The sequence below is a fragment of the Chlamydotis macqueenii genome, chromosome 1, assembly GCF_036417535.1.
Source record: "Chlamydotis macqueenii isolate bChlMac1 chromosome 1, bChlMac1.mat, whole genome shotgun sequence".
In the NCBI taxonomy this organism is placed as follows: domain Eukaryota; kingdom Metazoa; phylum Chordata; class Aves; order Otidiformes; family Otididae; genus Chlamydotis; species Chlamydotis macqueenii.
Genome location: NC_141556.1, coordinates 82408249 through 82430580, shown reverse-complemented (window position 1 = coordinate 82430580; position 22332 = coordinate 82408249). Strand labels below are relative to the sequence as shown.

At 40.8% G+C, this 22332-nt stretch overlaps 2 protein-coding genes and 1 long non-coding RNA gene across 3 annotated transcripts in view; 2 read left to right on the top strand and 1 right to left on the bottom strand.

The window, feature by feature from the left end:
- The window catches only part of LOC147602176 (uncharacterized), a 70513-nt gene that overhangs the window by 6073 nt on the left and 42108 nt on the right, over nt 1-22332 (bottom strand). Inside the window, exon 2 of the long non-coding RNA XR_015260058.1 lies at nt 21526-21581. This is a non-coding gene — a long non-coding RNA (uncharacterized LOC147602176). The remainder of the gene's footprint in view (nt 1-21525; nt 21582-22332) is intronic.
- Nucleotides 1-22332, top strand: part of NTF3 (neurotrophin 3) — a 60095-nt gene that overhangs the window by 9994 nt on the left and 27769 nt on the right. The gene's annotated exons all lie outside the window — the stretch shown is intronic.
- LOC147602177 (uncharacterized) lies at nt 1332-8786 on the top strand. The gene is made up of 4 exons (XM_086739894.1): nt 1332-1353; nt 2315-2365; nt 3788-4662; nt 8607-8786. The coding sequence occupies exons 1-4, from the start codon at nt 1332-1334 to the stop codon at nt 8784-8786; spliced, it is 1128 nt and encodes a 375-aa protein (XP_086596020.1).

Genomic DNA, 22332 nt, shown 5'->3' with positions numbered 1-22332 from the left:
GCAAAAGGGTCTTTCCAATTTGACCTCTAAGGTTGTGTTTGAAATTTCCCTCTCCAGAAATGTGTAATGAAGATATGTGTGAATGAGGACACTGGTGTGTTGGGGAAGGTTGTGTGTCTGTACATGTTGAAACAAATTTCACTGGCAGTCATCTGGAGCTCAGAGAAGTAATGTGTTGGTTGCACTTCAATACACATGGAAAGGACAGTAGGCAATTCCATATTTCCGTCAGGCAGCACTGGGAAACCAGCATGCATGACTCACTGCCACTCTGCCTGTACTTTCCAGGGAGTCACTGCCTGCCTAGTTGTGTAAATATAGTCTGTAGAACAAGCTCCATTTGTGTTATCTATTACAAACCTGTACCAGAGGTGATGAAAGCATTCTTGAGGGACTGCATCCTACAGGGTAAGATTTGCAGCAGTCCTCCAGCATTTTCTGTGCTTCAGCTGTACGTGTTGCCCGTAATGGAACCACAGCAATAAATATGCTTCTTCTCAGTTGCTCTTTCACACCTTCTAGCAATAAATTCCTTTATTTTGGGTTTGTCTCTGCTATAGATTTTAGATGTTTTATCTTACATTAGCTGAGTTCGCACATGAGAAGATGTTAATCTAGTTAACTCAGAAACATATATTTCTAGGCTATGCCCTACAAAAATTCACCCGCAATTTGCTGGGAGTCTAAATCAATAACTTCAGACGTAACTGGCAGTTAACTGGAGAATTACAGAAGGAAGACATACATTGTACTCTACATGAATGTTTAAAGGCTTGTCTATACTCAGAAGTGAATTCAGGTTGGGAGTGTGAAATTTAAATCCAACAGCTGCTTCTGAATAGCTCTGTGGTTAGACAAGTTCTAAGATAGCATCCTTTCCTGTGGCTTCTGCCTCAGCCAGGAGGTGGACAGGCACACTCACAAGGCAAAAGCAGCTTTTTTCCCCTTGAGAGATGGGATTTGGTTTCTCCTCCAAACCAAGATCAGATTTTATGGCTTTCAGCTATCAAACACAGACCTCATAAATCTGGTGGAGACGTTTAACCAGTTTTCCCAGTATGCTGTATTTGAGGTAAACATGTAGTACCACTAGACACTGAGATATGTGATGAGCTTGGTTTCAGAAATACTAAATGATAATTATAAAACCATTGACTTAGGGGAATAAAATAGATAATGTATAGCCAGGTGAGTAAAAAAATTGTTCCTTAGATACAAAGGCTACAGTGGAAATACTTAAGAAATGCTTTGGAAGAATGTGGAATCATATGTCTGTGTCCTCTCTCTACCATTTTCCACACTTTCCTGCCCACTCGTAGCATGTAAGCAGTATGCGCAAAACCAAACTGCAAGGTAACAGAAAATTCACCCTGCTCTGGATTAGGTAACAAAACTATGGTCATTAAGAGGGACATGTCATTCCATGTGCTGGAGGTCTTTCCTGGATTTGTACATTTAAAAGTTAGAAAAAAATTACTCAGTTCATTGTTTCCAGCTCCTGTGATAAGTACAAAACTATTTCCTTCATTCATTTCTCAAACAATTTGCAGTCTTATTTTGCACAACTGACTTTCCAAAAGGATGATGCAGATAACTCCATAATATTAAAAATCTTCCTGAAAGGATAGGGGTTTTTTTTGCTGTTTATAGATATTTACATGTTCTCCCACTTAAATCCCCCAACATCTTGAGCAACTTTCCTTCCTTGTTACTGTTTACTAAATATATTCTTCAAATACTTGACATGAGGTGTTCTTTGTTTAATCACATTCTTTGTCTTACAGAATGTATATGATTTTTTTAAAGGTTTTTATTCTATTTTTTTTAATTATACTTTTTTCAGTTTTCTGACTTTTCTCAATTTCATCTACGTCTTTGCGGCACTAGAACATTCAGGAATAAAGGTGATGTTCCAAAAACAGGAGACATCTTTCATCTCTTTCTCTGCCTTCTATAATTATACTGACTTTTTGCACTCTCTAGTTCTCTCTTCTTTTTATCTTTTCTACTATAAAAGAACTTCTATGTAATAAATCCAGCACTAATTTATTGTTAAAATAATTTTCAATATTATTCCTTTCCAACTTCCTCCCTGACATTTAATATACAGGCTCTGAATTGATTTTCCCTAGACCCATTATCTTAGGCTTTTTCCCAGACTTATTATCTTAGGCTTTTCCCCTCTCAGTCTCTCATTTTCTTTCCATTTTTCTAACCACTCTTTGTCCTTATATATAACAATTTTTTTTTCTGTCCTTTCTATCTTTTCTATCCGTTTGCAGCCCACTCCTTCTCTACTGTTGTTTTTCTGCAGCTTTACCCCTTAATGCCTTCAGACTGTTCAGCTACACAAGTGAAAAGAGTGGTAGGTCACCAGACACTACCCCAGCCTTGATAGTGATAATTTACCAGCTTTCTGTTTTATGGCTTACATCCAGTTTTCAGGACAGATTTGTTTTGCGGAGTAGATGGGGGACACGTATAAACTAAATGTACATATGTATGGGGATGATGCATAGCATCATAGAATCACAGAATGATTTGGGTTGGAAGGGAACTTTAAAGGTCATCTAGTCCAACCCCCCCCTGCAAGGAGGAGGGACATCTTCAACTAGATAAGGTTGCTCAGAGCTCCGCCCAACCTGGCCTTGAATGTTTCCAGGGATGGGGCATCCACCACCACTCTGGGCAACCTCTTCCAGTGTTCTACTACCTTCACTGTAAAAAAAAAAAAATTTCCTAGTGTCTAATCTGAATCTACCTCCCTCTATTTTAAAACCATGACCCCTCATCCTATCATATGTGTATGCAAATGGAAGAGGATGGGTCAATATGTGACTGCACTATGAGAACACTGCATCTTATTTCTTTGTCTTCCTCTTTCTCCTTCCTAGCACTGTCCTTGCCCTCCCTGTAGGCCATATGAGAGTGCCCTACAATCACCCTTTGTTTCGTTGACCACCTCATTTGCCCTCTTGGAATTTTTCTACGAGCTGTTACCTGACGCTGAGTAACTCCTTCTCCACCTCAGCTCTGCCACTCACACAGGTATTATCTGTTCATGGGCCAGGCTCCCTCATGGTGCTTCCACCTTGTCCTTCCTGACCACCATCAACCCTACCCATTTGTCCTCTACCTTCAGTTCTCTCTAAGCACTGATTTGTTTCATTACAGAGGGAAAACAGCTGACTTAGACTGGAAGAAGTGAGATCTCTTACTTTGGACAAAATAAACTTCTTTAAGAAAAAAATAAGGAAGAGAAATTTTCATCTGATGAGCAGTGCGTGTTATTAAAATATCTCCTCCTCACAGGGACTACCTAGCAAATTCTTCAGACATATACAAAGTTAAAAGCAGCTGTAGTTGAAAACTCCTTGACTTTAGTACCAATAAGGGTTATCAAATTTTTTAACCTAATGGCCCTAAGGTCCAGAAAGCAGGATTTTCCAAAACAGAGTTGACACTTTCAGTCCAATACTATGAGGATCTGAAAGTCCTGCAAACTAGAATTATTTTAAATATTCTCAGCCATGTAAATAAGAATATGAATACTTATAGTTTACAAGTCTGTGTGTTAAGAAGAGTCACCCTCTCTGCTCAGGCGTGTGTGGTGAGTAGCACCATCTGCCAAACACAGCCCTCAGTTCTGAGTGGCACCTGCACATGGTCCTCACCAGGAAGCGGGCTTCCCCCAAGAAGACTGTGGCAACCCAGACAGAAGGTCTGCCCAAAAATGCGGCAGTTCAGGTCTCTGGCTGCAGGGAGTGCCTGTGCCTGCTGCTGCCAGGAGAGGACGGGAAGGATGCCACCTGTGCGAGGTGTGAGCAGCTGGATGAGCTGCTCAGTCTGGTCGTGGAGCTTAGGGAGGACATAGAGAGGTTACGGAGTATCAGAGAGTGCGAGCGGGAGATTGACTGGTGGAGTGACTCTCTGCGAGAAAGACGCAGAGATTGCACCCCCCGGACTGAGGGAGTAGTGGACACTCTCCCTTGCCATAGTCAAGCGGAGAGGGACTGCTTGAGAGAAGAGGAGGGATGGCAGCAGGTCCCAGGTTGGCGTCGCAGGCAACCCCCATCCCGACCTACCTCGGTTCCCCAGGTCCCTCTGTGTAACAGGTTTGAAGTCCTGAAACCAGAGGGAGAGGCGAGTGAGGATGACGTGGGAACGCCGCCTCCTAGCTTGCATAAGGTGAGGCAGTCGGAGCCACGCTTGAAGACTGCCTCCTCCAAAAAAGAAAGAAGGGTGATAGTTGTAGGTGACTCCCTTCTGAGAGGGACAGAGGGCCCAATATGCCGGCCTGACCCTACCCGTAGGGAGGTGTGCTGCCTTCCTGGGGCCCGGGTCAGAGACATAACCCGGAAACTCCCACAGCTGGTTAGGCCCACTGATTATTTTCCACTCCTCATAGTTCAAGTGGGCAGTGATGAAATTGCACAGAGAAGCCTACGAACTATGAAAAGAGATTTCAGGGGTTTAGGGCGTTTGGTTCAAGGAGCAGGAGCTCAAGTGATCTTCTGTTCTATACCTTCAGGGTCAGCGAGCGGCACGGAGTGGGCTTGGAAAGTTCCATTAATGAATAATTGGCTTAGAGGCTGGTGTCGAGACAGAAACTTTGGGTTCTTTGATCATGGGGCAGTTTACTCGGCCCCTGGCCTGTCTTCTGTTTGTGGAACCCATCTTTCTTACAGGGGACAACGAATCCTAGCACAGGAGCTGGCGGGGCTTATCGACAGATCTTTAAACTAGCTACGAAGGGGGAAGGGGACAAAACAAGGCCCTCAAGGGAAGAGCCCAGGGGAACGGTGCTCGATCTGGGGCTGAGGCAGCCGTCTCGGCTGAAGTGCATGTACACCAATGCACGCAGCATGAGTAACAAACAGGAGGAGCTGGAAGCGATTGTGCGGCAGGATAACTATGACCTGGTTGCCATTACTGAAACGTGGTGGGACCACTCCCACGACTGGAGTGCTGTGATGGAAGGCTACAAGCTCTTCAGAAGGGATAGACGAGGAAGGAAGGGTGGTGGTGTGGCCCTTTATATTAAAGACTGTTTTGACGTTGAAGAGCTTGGGGTTGGGAATGATACAGTTGAGTGTCTATGGATAAGGATAAGAGGAAAGGCCTGTAGGAGTGACATCGTGGTGGGGGTCTGTTATAGACCGCCTAATCAGGATGAAGAGAAGGACGAGGCGTTCTATGGGCAGCTTGAGCGAGTCGCGCAATCGCCAGCACTCGTTCTTGTGGGAGACTTCAACTTCCCTGATACATGCTGGGAATATCATACAGCGCACAGGAAACAGTCCAAAAGGTTCCTAGAGGGTGTGGAAGATAGTTTCCTTATGCAGCTGGTACGAGAGCCTACCAGGGGTGGTGCCCTGATTGACCTACTCTTTACTAACAGAGAAGGTCTGGTGGGAGACGTGAAGGTTGGGCACTGTCTTGGGCAGAGCGACCATGAAATTGTAGAATTCTCTATTCTTGGAGATGTCAGAAGGATCACTAGCAGAACGGCTATCCTGAACTTCAAGAGGGCGGACTTTGACTTGTTCAGGACGCTTGTTGCGAGGGTCCCTTGGGAGTCGCTCCTTAAGGATAAAGGGGTCCAGGAAGCCTGGATGCTCCTCAAGATGGAGATCTTAAAGGCACAAGAACAGGCTGTTCCTGAATGCTGTAAGGCAAGCCGTAGGGGAAGAAGACCGGTGTGGATGAACCGGGAACTATTGTTGAGGCTCCGGAAGAAAAAGAGAGTCTATGTCCTCTGGAAGAAGGGACAGGCTACTTGGGGAGATTACAAAGAAGTTTCTAAGGTATGCAGGGAGGAAGTTAGGAAGGCAAAAGCTCAGCATGAACTCAGATTGGCCACTGCAGTAAAAGAGAACAAGAAATCCTTTTACAAATATATCAGTGGTAAGAGAAGAAATAAGGAGCATTTACACCCTTTACTTGATGCAGCGGGGAATGTGATCACTGAGGATAAGGAGAAGGCTGAGGTCCTCAACGCCTTCTTTACTTCTGCCTTTAATAGGCAGATCAGTTATCCTCAGGGCACTTTATGCCCTAATCTGGAAGTCTGGGATGCCAGGCCAAGTACACCCCCTGTGGTACAGGTGGAGACAGTTAGAGAGCTCCTTCTCCATCTGGACTGCCACAAGTCCATGGGACCGGACGGGCTCCATCCTAAGGTGCTAAGGGAGTTGGTGGGGGTGATTGCCGAGCCGCTCTCGGCCATCTACCAGTGGTCCTGGTTATCTGGGGAGGTCCCGGAGGACTGGAGGCTTGCCGATGTGACTCCCATCTACAAGAAGGGCCGTAAGGAGGATCCGGGGAACTACAGGCCTGTCAGCCTGACCTCAGTACCTGGGAAAGTTATGGAGCAAATCATCTTGGGTGAGATCACTCGGCATATGAGTGGCATCCAGGGGATCAGGCCCAGCCAGCACGGGTTCACGAAAGGCAGGTCGTGCTTGACCAACCTTATTTCCTTTTACGACTGGGTGACCAGACTGGTGGATGAAGGAAAGGCTGTTGATGTGGTCTACCTGGACTTCAGCAAGGCATTTGACACGGTCTCTCACAGTATTCTCCTAGGGAAACTGGCTGCCTGTGGACTGAGTAGGTATACCCTTCTTTGGATAAAGAATTGGCTAGGGGGCCGTGCCCAGCAGGTGGTGGTTAATGGAGTCAAGTCCAGCTGGCAGCCTGTTACAAGTGGTGTCCCCCAGGGGTCGGTACTTGGGCCCATCTTGTTCAATATCTTTATTGATGACCTAGACGAGGGGATTGAGTGTACCCTCAGTAAGTTTGCAGATGACACCAAGTTGGGTGGCGGTGTTGATCTGCCTGAGGGTAGGGAGGCCCTTCAGAGGGATCTGGATAGGCTGGATCACTGGGCTGAGCTGAATGGCATGATGTTCAACAAGGCCAAGTGTCGGGTCCTGCACTTTGGCCACAATAACCCCATGCAGCGCTATAGGCTCGGAGCTGAGTGGCTGGAGGACTGTGAAGAGGAAAGGGACCTGGGGGTGTTGGTTGATGCTCAGCTGAACATGAGCCGACAGTGTGCCCAGGTGGCCAAGAGGGCCAACGGCATCCTGGCCTGCATTAGAAATAGTGTGGCCAGCAGGAGCAGGGAGGTAATCATCCCCCTGTATTCGGCACTGGTGAGGCCGCACCTTGAGTATTGTGTTCAGTTTTGGGCCCCTCACTACAAGAAAGACATTGAAGCCCTGGAACGTGTCCAGAGAAGGGCAACAAAGCTGGTGAGGGGTCTGGAGCACAAGTCTTATGAGGAGCGGCTGAGAGAGTTGGGATTGTTTAGTCTGAAGAAGAGGAGGCTCAGGGGAGACCTCATTGCACTGTATAGCTTCCTGAAGGCAGGTTGTGATGAACAGGGATTTGGCCTCTTCTTCCAGGCAACAAGCAGGACCCGAGGAAATGGCCACAAGTTGTACCAGAGGAGGTTTAGATTGGACTTGAGGAAAAACTTTTTCTCTCAAAGAGTGGTAAGGCACTGGAACGGCCTGCCCAGGGAGGTGGTGGAGTCTCCGTCCCTGGCAGTGTTCAAGAGGCGGCTTGATGAGAAGCTACAGGATATGGTTTAGTAGCTGTGGCAGCAATGGTAGTGGGAAGACGGTTGGACTAGATGATCTTATAGGTCCCATCCAACCATGTGATTCTATGATTCTATGATTCTATAAGGCAGCCTACATGAGGCAGGTTTTGGGTGCCAGTACTTGACACTGTATCCTGGCCCTACTTTATTTATTACTACAAGTGCCACCTGAAAGTCAACCCTGGAGAGGTTCTGTACTGGTGGTATAGAGTGGCTGGTACAGTTTGACTGCTTCTGTTAGCAGGTGTGATTTGCAGCAGACAATTTTAAGGAGTAAAACACTTTCAGAGAGATTGCAAATATCTCACAATATCAGAACACCTTTAGGAAGTATGTGCTTCCTCCTCAATAGGGTCTATATGTATTAAAAAAAAAAAAGTTGAATTAGTTTATTAATACCAAAGCTACTCATGAAGCCACCTGGACAGAGACTATTTTTCTGCTGAGAGGTTGTGTTTTCTGTATTCAAACTGCCTTTATAAGTTTGAAACACTCAAGAACAATGTTTAGCTTTTGTGTTGAAAGAATAACAGTTACAGCCTCTGAGAAAAGCAAAACAATCTAAATAGTACTACCAGATGGGGGTTGTGTTTCAGTTTGGGGTTTTTTTTTAACAAAACAAAACAAAACCAAACAAAAGCTTCATGGAGTTAAATCTTGCCCTGGGAAGCTAAGGCTGCTTTTCACATCTGCTAGGATAGGGAGTAGTCTGCCTTGGAAGGGTTTGCATTTTGGGGAAACATATATTTTTATAGTCCAATAAAATATTCAGATTTTTCTTACTTTTTCTGTCTTTCTTCTACTAGGAAATATTCCTGTTCATTTTGCTATTTTTTTGTCATAGCTTGTTCTCATTTGCCTCATTCCTCTGAAAGTTGGTAACTTTTCAGTATTTGCTGTCCTTTGAACCACCATTAAGCAAATCTGATTGGTTTATTTGTTCTTTGGTAAATTCATTTTTTTACCTTAATCCTTCTCTGTGTCTCTGGTTCAGATTGTGTCTTCACTGACTCAGCCTCTGATGACAGGTTTGACACCAGCACTTCCGCTGAGTTCAGTGCATTTAGTTCTGAGTCCCCAGAGGAGCAAATGTAGAAATTCATCTGATTTCAGGCCAAATTCTGACCTCAGTTGCACCCAAGCAATCCTAATAGAGCCTGTAACCAACCATTAAATTTGAGTCTTTGTGTGTGTTTGATTTTTTTTTTCTAAACCATGGATGCACATCCAAAGCATTTTAGTATGTTGAATCACAGAAATCAGAGAGTGGAAGAGAATATTAGATGACTGGTATACTTGATTGGAAAAATTGTAGCAAATCCATTTCTTTGCTGGAATTTGCCAGTTCCTCTGAAACAAACCATTCCCCAGTTTGTTCTACTAAATCTTGACTAAGTCTCCCTGGACACTAAAGTTTAAAAACCTGGCAGGCTTCCCCCCTTGCTCAAACCTGTGTCTCATTGTTAACCCATCTGTTGGCTGCTAGAGACACTAGCCATCCACAGACCAGGAAACTAGTACTTGCAGCTACAAGTCAAAGCCAGTGAAGTCTGCTGACCTGGAGCAAACCAGGGCGTGATACTGTCCCCTCCAAGGTGACTCTGAAAGCTGCTGGGCTTGGGAGGTCAACTGGGATTCCTCAGAACTGGAGAATCAAAACCAACAAAATCCATCTCCTCGTACAGTCTAATACCTCCTCGTATCATCTGTGGTCCTAAGATCCAGCCCAGCCAGACAGCATATTCTTCAAAGCTCTGTCATGTCTAATTTTAAATTCATCAAATGACTGGGCTTCCATCACTCCATTTAAAATCTTCATACCATCCCCTATCCAACTTGAGTGCCATCCATTGCTATAGTATTGAGTGCTTTTCCATGTAGAAATTGTTTGCAGCAACACAGTCCTGGGTGGCAGTAGGATGACTGGCAAGAGATGTTTCTATAGTAGAGATTTGGTTTCAATTTTATTTTTTCATTAGTTAACTTCTAGTGGTCATTTTTTATAATGTTAGTCTTTGAGTAAGAAGTAAAAATAAAGGCTATAGTTGTTGAAAATAACTGAAATATTTTAATAAATAATCTATTCTTGGAGAACAGCTCTTTTTTCAAAAGAAAGGCTTAGCAGTGTTTCCCAAATTCCCAACTGAGGTATGTCTATAGCCTGGCAGCAATCTGGACAGAGATCCAGAAAGTAACTTTATACAAATTGGCATGCCTACACAATACAGCATCTTGCTCAAGGAGAGTCTCCTGATCCTCCAATCAACTAGTAAAACTGCACCAGGATAACTAGTCTTATTTCTGCTGGAATGGCATTGCAAAGCTCTCCAGAAACAAATTGCCTAAAGACGCTCTGTAGATTGATGTTAAGACATCCTCACGTGTAAAGAGGCCAGGTGAAGTGGAAAGACAGCACTTTATGGGCCTGTGTCCTGCAGTGCCTGCAGCACAAGCAGAGGCTCTGCCACGCACAAGACAGCCACTTGCTCTGCCATGTCCCTCCAAACACACTGAGGTTCCTCTCAGGTATTCAGACTGTTTGGTGGAGCATGTGAACTAAGCTACACTCTTTTTCCAGTTTCCTCAGGACAACGTGCTCTTTTAGGATGACTGCAGTTAGAAAACTTCTTGGTCCTTAAAGGGAACCATGCCAAATCATTGACAAGAGAAAGATATGGACAGCTTCTTGGTATTTAAGATATTCAAATAGGTACACACATGTACCACAATCTTCCTTCAGCCAGGTCCACACATTTGATTATTTTAATTTTTATTCATCAATATCTCTAAATACTTGTTTATTCTAATTGCTTTCTGGATTTTTTCCAGGTTAACTGATATTTTTTAGTAACACATGGGAACTTACAGACTACAAAGTAGCATCCAAAATTTCCTGGTTATTGGGCAGACTTATATTGATGGATTTCACTTTGGTTTTTTTTTCTCTTTTCCCATCCATCAGCTTCTATCATCCTCCTTCTGAATATTCTTAAATACTGTGTTGCTAGCTCTGGAGATAACTAGCTTAACAAAGGCCTGAGTCTGACCCCCACTTACATGGAAGAAGCCTAATGGATCCACACGGAATAAGTTCATCTTGATGCAGTGAAAATTTAGACCAGAATCAAGATCTGATAACTCAACAGAGAAACTATTGCAAATAACCAGGGAAATGAGAGTAGTTGTTTCTGCACAAAAAGTTTTATTAGTGTAGAAAGTTTTACAAATGTGAACTAGCACAATTCCACCTAAATTCGGCTCTGATTTGTCTACTTCTAGATGGTATCAAATGTTATCTTATCACAAGTCTGATACCACTCTTGTTTCATTGCTTGCTTGCTTGTTTTGTTTACTCTTTTTGCAACTATGTGCTGATGTGATGACTCCAGCTCTTTCAATTTTTCCATCCGTGAATTTCATCCAGATGAATTATCTCAGGCAAAACCTGAAAAATGAAACTTAGCATTATAGCTTTGATCTGAGGCAAATAATTGTAGGTGCCATCACCAGCCTTCCAGAGGAATGTGATCCAGAATAAAGGACTTGAAAAGAATCTCAGAGATCCTTCTAAAAGCCATGAAATGTTTTCGTGATTTCATTTTTCCCTTCCTTTTTCTTACTGAAAAGGAACAGATGGGAACAGAAGTAAACTCTGCCATCTGGAAGGACTGAAAGATTAGTATGAAAAGGGCCAGGTGTCAAGTTTGTTCAGCACCAGTCCATCTTTGCCAATTATCAACATCAAAACGTAGTCTCAACAAGGGCTAAATTATACTAAAGATAAATGATTTTGGAAAGCCATTTTTTTCAGTATCTTTTTGTAATCTAATTACTCAACTATATTGAAAACTCCGGAGTTATGCACAGAAACACAAAGGAAATTCATTTGAAGTTTTATCTCTTATGTCACAGGAAATTCTTTGCCTCGGCCTTTTCTACAGTACATTTAACACTGCTGTCTGGATTCCAGTTAAAGTTAATTAGCTGTGTCATAATCTTTTAATATTATGCTAATTAGAATTTATTTACAGGTAATTTGGACCTTATTCTTATAACAATCTGGAATGGAAATATGGCACCTGTAAATCTTTGAGTGGGAAATCAGAAGCCTAAAATCCATCATAGTTCAGTCTCTCGATGGTGACTGATCCACTGACATTTCTGCTTTAGATATTTGAAATTATGTTTGTATATGTAATATATATATGTATTATACACAGAGATGTGTATGTGCACATGTATATATGTGCATATGTATATGTGCATTGACTGTACATAGAACAAGACTGAAGATGTCCTGCACCTTATTTGAGCAGATTTTCTATCTGATTTTTTACATTACAATTATGAGAATTCACAATGTCTTTAGTTTAATCTTATGATTACATAAGCAGGTATTCTTGCTTTAAACTTTCCTCTGAAGGACACTTGAGCAAGTAATATACCTTCTCCATACTAATGGTAATACAGACCCTCAAAATATATTTCCCCCCAGAATATACAAATAAACAATCTATGTCAAGCCTGGACCATAGATCTAGGTTCTGGGAAATCACCATCATCGGTGATGTGAATTCAATTTATTAAAGCTTTTTTTTTTTTATTTTGTATTTTGATCCTCCTACACTCCTTTGATGTAGACATATTGCATCTCTGCTTCACATTTTCCACTTGTGTGTACCTACTTACCTTAAAAAAACCAACAGTCTCTCTTAACTTAAATTTAAGGACAACCTTGGAATAAAACACCATCACATAACACTGTAACATTCCTTGAAGCTTTCCCATCATTTGAAGTTTCACTTCAGCTTGGGCACAGAACTAAAATGTGTAAGTCAGAAAGTTTTAATTTGGATTCAAGGTAATGATACAGATAATATACGTTAAAAGCTATTCAACAGTTCCCACCAATATTACTTCTTCTCTTCAAACATGCAGAATGCATACACACCTGGAGTTTCTTGGTAGATACTCTCAGTTCTGATTTGCCATCTTTTACAGAACAATTTTGCTCTTATTTGCAAAACAATTTTTTTTTTTCCAAAAGCTAGAGTTGCATAAGCTGGTACTATTTTTTCACACATAATACAATCCTTTATACTTCTTTTACAAGTTGGCTCTGATTGCATTTTGTCAATTTTTGCTTGTAGTCTTGAATTTTCTCCGATGTCCAAAACCCATGTTTTTCCTATACCCAAACCCATGTTCCTATGGGTTTGTGGTTCGGTAGCCCTGTCAGCTGTTGCCTTCTCTTGCTCTCCCTCCAAAACATGCAATTTGTTTTGTTTCTGCTGTGCAGCCTGGCAATTTTTTATAGCTTTTTTTTTTTTTTTCCAGTTATATATTAGGAGTTTGTGACTTTTTTTTTTTCCAGTTTCATGCTTTTGTGTCCCATCACCATCTGGAGATAAGATCCACAAGCTCCCCTGAAATTGCTTGTTTGATTGAAAAAAGTTTCAAATATGTTGTATTAAAAAAAAGTTTGGTCCTATATCATGCCGATACCTTTTAAAATATTCTTCGTTCTTTATAACAGTCTGGTAACTGCCTTGATCTTTGTCTTTTAATGCAATACTGTTAAGCAAATCTAGGGCCTCTCAACATAAAGACATAAAAGCTGTAATTATTGTTGCTCATGTTCTTTTTCAATAGTCTTCCTTATATTTGTAAGGAGACAAATTCTTGCTTGACTCTCTTCTGCTTGACTTCAGGAAAGGTTAGGCTATTTGGAGACCTTTGACATCTCTATTTTCTCACTCATCATCTTCTTTCTGCTCTTGATACTCTACATATATTCTTCTTTTTCTCATTTTTCCTCCTGCTACAATGAACTCTGCTGTGATGATGGTTAGACAAAACTCAGACAGAAAAAGCAATTAAGGAAAAGGTATCTCCGCATCCCTCTCTCAGAAAGACAGAAATGGAAACTAGTTTTTAATGGTTAAGATCAATATTTTGGAAACTGTTTAAAGACACAGAAAAAAAAGATGGCTGCAGGAGACTTCCAAACTTCATCTCTAGTAGTGCACTATATAAGCCTACAGTCATGATTCACCACAACAGTTTGACCTGAGGGACGTTAATAAACCAGTTGTTGGAAATGTTATCCTTCAGGGGGCTCTGCCCAGAAGGAAGAACCACATTTGTGAGTAAAATTGCTACAGTAGAATGTTGTACACAGAGAATTGCTGCTTAATTTGTCACTGAGTTTAGGGAAAAACAATATGAAAAAAAAATAAAAATAGAGGGGATGGAAAATTCCTCCCTTTCACTGCTCTTGCATTGAAGAGTACTGTAGATTATATCAGCCATATCATTACTGTGTTATCTTACCATATGTAGAACACGCGGAGACATTCTGTTGGTGAAAACAGCAATAACTGGTCTAAATTAGTGTTTCCCTTATTATTGGCACTGCTAGAGTCACTCTCCCTCTCCCTTACGTTAGGACTTTTTTGTGCTTTTCAAGAAAATCAGCCTCTTTCTGAGAGATTTAACTGTCTCTGGAACTGCTGATGTCATTTCAGTATAAAGTGAAAGAACAAAGCCAGAGAAAATGTCTGCCAATTTCGACCCTTAAATGTTGCTTTCGGTTAAAATCAAAACAGGTAAAAGTAAGGTTATTTTAATTCTTTCTTTTTTTTTTTTTTTTTTTTTTTTGAGGAAAAAGCTGTGGACTTTGTAAAGAGATTAATGATTCATATCCACAGCACACTGCTGCAATATCACAATTTGTATCAGAAATCCTAAAAGTACAGTTCTTGGAATGAATGTAAAAAATGCCTCTTTCACAATTCCTCTCCAACAGAACAGGTGTTCCCAATTATGATTCTTTCTTTAACTCATTTGTAACTGCCTTTATCTCTTGACAGAACCAAATTTTAAAGAGACTACCTCCTGCATTTATAACGCTGATTGCAATAGGTTTTTTTTAGCAGATGCAGTTCCTATTGGTGACTTGCATCTTTGCTTCTCAGCTATTTCCATGTTTCATTTATGTCCCTAATTTAATATTTCATCTAAGAATGCAAGCAGGTGAATGATTTTATGCATGCAGACACCTCCTAATCTAGAAGGGAAAGAGGCTTGCTCGGTTTGAAACTCAGTGCTCCACTACAACATGTATTAGAGAAGTGGGATTTGCAATTAAGAAAGCAAGATGCAAAATTTTGACTATGTCTTACTGATAGAACCAAAGAAACACCCTTTGCAAAATGATTCTAACAAATGGTAGGAAAAGACACTTTTCAGGAGCACAGGCTTGATACTTCCAGCTGTCCTGAATTAAATTATATTTAAATCTGTATTCTGAATGAATGACTTAGATGTTATTCAACAGCTTTCAAAACAGAAGCCATGTAGAACTTCATCAGATGATGATTTAACTGTTTTGTTTACTTGCCTTCCCATTTCATGAAAGACTTTCAGGAACTCTGACCCTTGCTTTGTTCTCTCCTAGATGTCATTGTTCATATAAATTTAGTATAAATATTATGTCTTCACTACAGAATTAGAATAATTTATCCACAATAAAAAATTGTATCAACTTTTCTTTAAACTTGTTCTTGGCAATGTCTAATTTGTATAGAGTCAAAGTTTTTGTTCATGCAAAAAAACAAAACCAAAAACCCCTCAAACCAAACAATCAAATGCGTTATTGCAAAGCCTAAAATGTGAATTTGAAGCAAGCTATGAATTTACTAGCACAGCCACGTGCGCATAATCTGGTTCTGGTATAAGAGTGTCTGGTTTTGAGTTTAACATAAATCATTTTTCAAGTAACAAAGACTAAACTTGAACAAGTTGTTCGTTGGCAGTTACATGAATGAAGCCTGGTTTCTTATGAACTTGTGTCCTGTGCCTATATCGTTCCCTCAGCTTCACTCTCTTTCATTTTGCAATACCTCAGCTTCCTCCTACTCTCCTGCTCTCACATCCTCGTCCTGCAAGCACCTACACAATGTTTTATCTCTTTTCCATGGTCTCTGAGTATTAGCTTGGCAGGAGTCAGCATATGGAGCTATTGGAGAGTGCTGCCTATGCCTTTGCACAGCCTAAAAGCTCTTTGAGTGAGACGGTCACTAACCTGACTGTCCTCCTCCACCAATTATCAAGAAACTTACAGGAACGTAGTATTTTGGACAACTTTGCACCTCTAGTGTATTTGGTTAAAATAAACTTGCAAATTTAAAAAATACTGTGAGGAGTTAGTAGGCAATGTGATTGCGCAAAATTTTCCTTAGTAAATCAGGCTAAAAAGGCACAGTGGGAGCGCACAGGGGGAGTTGCAGGGTACAGCAATACCTATATTGTTAACAAATATTTTTGTTCCATTAAATATTTTTATATCTATTCTGTGATCAAATATATTTTTTTACAATTATTTAGGAGCAACTAGGAGTAAGTCGAGACTGTCTCTAAGGCGGGAAATTCTGGAAAAGTGGCAATCTCTTCATTCTTTATTGTTTTCTGATGTTTACTTGCTCCAAAATAATTCAAAGATGGCTTTATCCTCTAGTTCTCAAACAGAGTCAAACTGTTCTCTTGTTTCTTTTTTTTTTTTGATTGTACATCACAGTGCTGGAAGCACAGACCAGACCAAAAGCTTCAGTGCTGACAGCCCAGCTCATATAGTTGTCTCATTTAGTGCCTTTGTAAACCCAATGAATTTATAGTGGTGCTGAGTATTGCTCTGGGTCCTGGTACTGGAAAATAAATTTACTTGTCTGACTTCCTGATTAGTACAGCTGTTTCAGAGGGATTGGCAGTCCCTGGGAGTTCATAATCATGCTATCAGAGGAAAACTGGGACCAAAGCTTTCAAGCTCTTTCCCCCACAGGTAGGAACTGGCACTAGCACACAGCCATAAATTGGCAAGTTCCTTTTATGACATGATTGTAGCAGGCAGTGCATCTGAAAAATACAACCCTTCTCCACTAGGCGTGGGTATGCATTTTTTTCCCAGCTATATGCATCCCAAAGGAGAAGATACTACCCGAGAGGCAGCACATTGGATCATATTATAGTGTGAGATCTGTCATAAAGACTTTATCTGTCAAACAAATGCCAGCTAAGTGTCCCATATAACTGGGTGAGAGTCTTCAAGTCATGGGCTGAGATAACAGTTGATAGACAGTTCTGTATTCACCACAGAAGCAGCCATGGATTCTTTAAAAATAACCAGATCAGTTTGTTTATGTGTTTTTATATCTCTAAGTTCTACTCATATGAACTCACTGGGACACGTATTTTCATGTTGAACTCCTGAATTACAAATATTTTGGGGTGGGAATTTTCGTATCCACACACATGCATTCACATTCAAACCAGTTTGAATGAATGCTTTAAGGAAGATTTCATGAGCTGTAATTAGTAATGCATAGCTAGAACCTAACTACTGCATGTTTTAATACTCTTTCATTGACTCTTATTAGTAACGCATTGCTAAAACCTAGCACAGCCTTCTGTCATTCATTCACCCATTCATTCATTCATTCATTAAATCATTCATTCATTCATCCTTCCTTCTTTTACTCTTTGGGGTAGATCGTTTTCCTCTGTTTATACTTTTCGATTAATTTGTTATTTACTCAGCTCTTGGAGTATAAGATGATTCACTCAGATGAACAAAAAAATTTGTAGTGATTTCAGTTGGAACAGACTTCATCTTTCAGGTATCAGCTGCAAAGTTCTCTTTGGCCTCCATTTCTAAAACTCCATGATTAGAAATTTTGTGAACTCATTGCTAAGACCCTTCTTGCATTTCAGGTGTAAAAATGTCATTTATATTGACCTGTGTAGCTTCAGGTGGTGCATCTACTTAAAAAAAAAAAAAAAACAAAAAACAAAAAACAAACCACACAAAACCTCCAAAATCAACAACTTAAGAAGTATTGTCTGAGAGAATAGAAATGTTTCTTTTCTTAAACAGGAAAATAAAATGCCTATCAAAATAATTTTGACAGTGTTCAGTACCCCTTTGTGCTTTGCTTTACATAATCCTTCCCTCAAGTTCATTTATTTTGAAAGGAATTTTGGACTTTGAGCCCATAGCGGATATTACAGATTTGTGAAAATGAGTATCTGCATGGGGACTTCCTGAAAGTGGAGTCTCTGTTGGAGAGGATGGGACAAACCCATTCCATACATGACTGATGCATCTAGCAGCACAGCCTGACATTTGAGCAATATGCATACAGGGCAAGGCATAGGGCGAGCAGGGCCATCACTTGAGAGAGGCACCAAAAAAGATGCGTGCTAGAGCTGTTGTCTCTCTCCAAAAGGAGGGCCTGCATATCTCTGGGGATGCAGGAGTCCTTGCTGGCAGCAGCTGGAAGGAGCCCAAAGAAGAGGGAAGGGAGGACGAAGGGTTGCCAAAACAGGCTCCAAAGTGTCTTGCTGTGACTCTGACCAAGTGCTTACAACAAACCGTCCAGGAATGAGTTCCAGCTCAAAAAATGCAGTCACTTAGTGGAAGTTATTTGGCATGCCTGCCTGAATAACAAATACATCAAGGTGGGGGCAGGGGTGTCATAATCCACTTAAAACCAGTTCTCAAAGGCTGAAGCTCACCCCTTACAGAAAGCCAGCGATGGACACTTCCACCACATTGATCATACTTATGGTCTATTATTCCAAGAGTTTAGCCTAAGCTCAGCCTCCTTATTAGTCTTCTAACAGAGTGAGTTTCAGACAGAAGGAAGAAAGGGAATTCATTGAATATATTCCTTTTTTTTTTTTTTTTGGCATATTCATTCAGTTCTCCACACCTTAATGTTCTGCATTGATCTGGTAGTATCTGGGCCACGTGTGGTGGTTCCAGCAGTATCCAAATTTGCTCAAGTACCTATGAAAAGTGGCTTGTTATGCATAGTTTGGCAGTTCAATGTAGGTAGTCTGACAAAACGAGACAGGGACTTTATCAGAAGGAGATGGGAAATTCTCAAGCAAATTTGGGAGTTAAATTTTGAGTTAGGAGTGTTGACAGGCACAGATTCCTCTGTCTGGCAATTATCAATTCTCCCCCTTATAGCTGCAGAGTAAATCCAAGTGTCTTCAGATTTTGGCTGGGCAGGAGGTGTGTTCAAGACTTGGTTCTCCATAGCCATTCTGGTTCTGCAGTTTCGGTTCTGACTTCAGTCCAAAAGTGCAAGGGTCATATTCCCATGCTCCAGAAATCTCAGAGCAGCATCTGTTGCTCATGAAAGATTTCCACCCAACATGTCAGAAATTTCAAAACATATCTGACAGGATTGTGACATCGTCAAATTAGCATATAAATTCAACTCTGGACTACATTTAATCCAGACCAAAAACACTGCCTAGGAAGTATTAGAGGTGCTGCTGCAAGTCAGTAGGCTGTTTTTTCTCTCTCAGGTATCTGTAGGGTTGTTTTGTCTTTTTCTCACCTGTGCATCACTTGGCTCTGCCAGGTAACTAAGAAGTTGTGATCAACTTTAGTTGTGAGGATATTAATGTCTTTGTGTTAGAATCTTGTATGATTGCTTCAGCACCAGACAATACATTCAGACACTAGTAGAAGTATGATCAGACACAAGGTGAATGACAGTTTCTCTTGAAGTGGAAAACTTACTCGATTTTCCGCTCAATTATTCTGTCCCTATTGGCAGTTTGTTATTTCCACAGACTTGGCTCATAAATATTGGATGTCTGCCTAGCTGGGAAATTGCATTTCCATTTTCAACACCTGCTATGTGCTAGACTTGAATGAGAGGGCTAACTAGTCTTCTGCAAGGATGGGATACTTACAGTTAAAATTGTTACTCATTACTATTATTAAAAAGTAGTTAATGCTCATCTCAGTTTTATCTTTCCTGCAAGGTGACTTCAATTTGCTATTAATTTTGAAGTATGTTTGGGATTCTTATGTGACTTTTGTTGTTCTTATTATGTGACCATGTAATCATGTCTCATGCAGACATATACGATTCTATGCTCTTCCTTATAAACCCAGGCTATGATTTTCTTGGCCGATATCTCCCTCCACATCCCATCTTTCAACAGTGTGTTTGTTAGTGGCTGTTCAGCAAGATGCAAGCATTTGCATTTCAGGGTTCTGTATCTATAGAGGCTGCAGAGAATTCAGCAGATCTACTGAAGTGTTATGTAAACAGAGGACATTTTTTATAATTGTAATTATACATGGTTGCACACAGTTATTCATGGAAGCTCTGAAAACATTGTTATATATTTTCTTTATCAGATCTCAATAACTATTTTAGTAAGACAGACACATTCAGGGCTAAACCTATTCTCTGTCAGGCTGGCAAACCTGGATTTCTGCCCTTACACAGCATGGGTACAGAATCAGTACGATATCTTTGGCTTTTCTTACAAAATGATGCATAAATATGTAAATGAACTATTTCCCACCAGCCTTACCAGAGCACACTGAAGTGCAGAGTCCCCTTAGCGCTATACGCCATGGAAATATCCTTCTCTTCCTCCTTCTTACCTTTAGTCTAAATCTGACAACTGCAGGGGCAACACAGGAGCATTCCTTCATAGTCTCAGTAGTTTCATCTCGGTAAACAGATGAATGCAGTCATGTATTAAATCATTAACATGGCAAATCAGTGCATATCTTGTAGCCTCATGCAGCCTAAGATGATGTTTTCCTTTCCTATAGTTCAGGAAATCCAGTAAACTTAAATTGGTTTTTTTGGTTGATAGATTTTTTTTAGGATCTGTTCTCTTTTGCTTCCCAGTGAGTTTACAAACGCAATGAATTCAAGAAACAGATATTTATGCAGAATTTGAAATAACATATCACAGCATCTCGGTGAAAGTTGTGTCATCTATCAACCATAAACTTGCAAGCACGTTCTTATACATAAGACACACTTCTCTCTCCTCTTGCTGCAACCCTAGAGTTCTCAAAAAGAAAAAGATCCAGTCAAGAAAATCACACAGACTCAGAAATGGACATGAAGAGATCATCATTCTCTTGCTCACAGACTCTTCCCTGTAAATACATATCTATTTATCTCTCCTGTTCTCAGTGGCTCCCAGGGATGAAAACTTAACATGTTTTCTAAGCAATCTGTTTCTGTCCTGTAGCATGCATAGCTGTTAGGACATCCTGTGCCTGATCCTTCAGCCAAGCAGTACTGATCTTGCTCCGCTGTCACATAAAAGGGTCAAAAATCTGTTCTGGCAATTTGAGCTCATCCTTAATGGGGGAAATCTACAAGATCTGGAAAACATGAACTGTGACTTCTCTGATGTAAAATACCTTGTCTTTTCTATATACATATGACATCGAACCATAAAGCAAAAATATTAGATATCGGCTGCTCATTGCAATCTCACTAAGATTCTTTTTCATAGACAGGAAGGGACAAATTCAGTTTTCTGAATTTCTTAAGAGCCATTCGTGATGCCTGAAATATTCATGGAAAGCTTGTCCTAGGTTATCAAAGACCTATGCCCTTCTAGAGCAGCGTGCCTTATTGGAGGCTATGCAGAATTCCTTTGGACATATCAAATGGAAATAGAGGCGAGTGGGTGAGCACCTGAGTAAAGCCTTAGCTCCCTGTGGCAGTTACAAGCCAAATGGTCTTTACAAAACTGTCTCCTATGTTGAGAGGCTTCTGGAAATATCTACAATGATCATCAAGCTTCCTTGGCTCATGAAACAGTCACTTAGAAACACAGGTATAAGTACAGGTCTTATAAGTACTGGCTCATAGCCAGGTTATATTAGTAACAGAATTTGACTGGAAATAAAACTCAAGTTTGCTGGACAGGTAATTAATAACTTTTCTGCATCTTATGATGTCTTATTCTCAGTTGCAATGTTCAGCTTCATCCTCAGACACACACTTCAGGTTCTTCTCCATTTCTTAATGCTTTGGCAGTGTTAGTATCACCAGGTCTGTGCAAAGCCTCACCTGATAGTTCTCACAGTTGCACCATGTAGTCAAGACTCCTCATCCATATGGTACAGCTGTGGAAAATGGAGGCACAGAGTTAAAATGACTGACAAGCACAATGGCAGGAGATTCCTGTACTTAATGGATTTGTTGCTACAGCCTTCGAGTCTGGGTTTCGCTTACAGCTGACGGTAAAATAAAGATGAAAATGCAATTTCCTGCCTCCTAGACTGAGTGAAATACACCTGGGAATGACAGATCTAGGGGAAAATACAATTGTCTGGAGTCCTTGAAACAGAGGCTTGGTGGCATATAGGTTTTGCTGTGGTGCTTTCCACAGGAATACATTTATCTGCTGTGTTCATTCCTTTGGACTATGCTAAAGGTTATCACTGTTCTAGCTTTTAGACTGGTTTCAAACATTTACACACTAATCTGCAGAGATATGGCACTGAACTTTTCCTCGGAACTTTTGCGTATTTACTGTCTTGCATGACATATGTATATATCATTACTGGATGTTGATAAGAACAAACGAGAAGGAAATATTTAACAGACGCAAACAAGCACTATACTTAGCACTTGATTTATAAGTTTAAAATGGAGTCCAAATGCTAGTAGTGGGAGCCTTGTAAACTGCATATGCACTATTATGTTCTGCATCACCATTTAAAAATGAAGAATTAAACATTACTTCCATTTACTTAGGCTACAATGAATATCTTCAGTGGTTTATGAATTACTGAGATGTGCTTTCATGCCAAACTGAAAGCAAAAAATAAAAACCCCAAACACCTACAAGAAAACTCAAGTCTCTCCACTTTA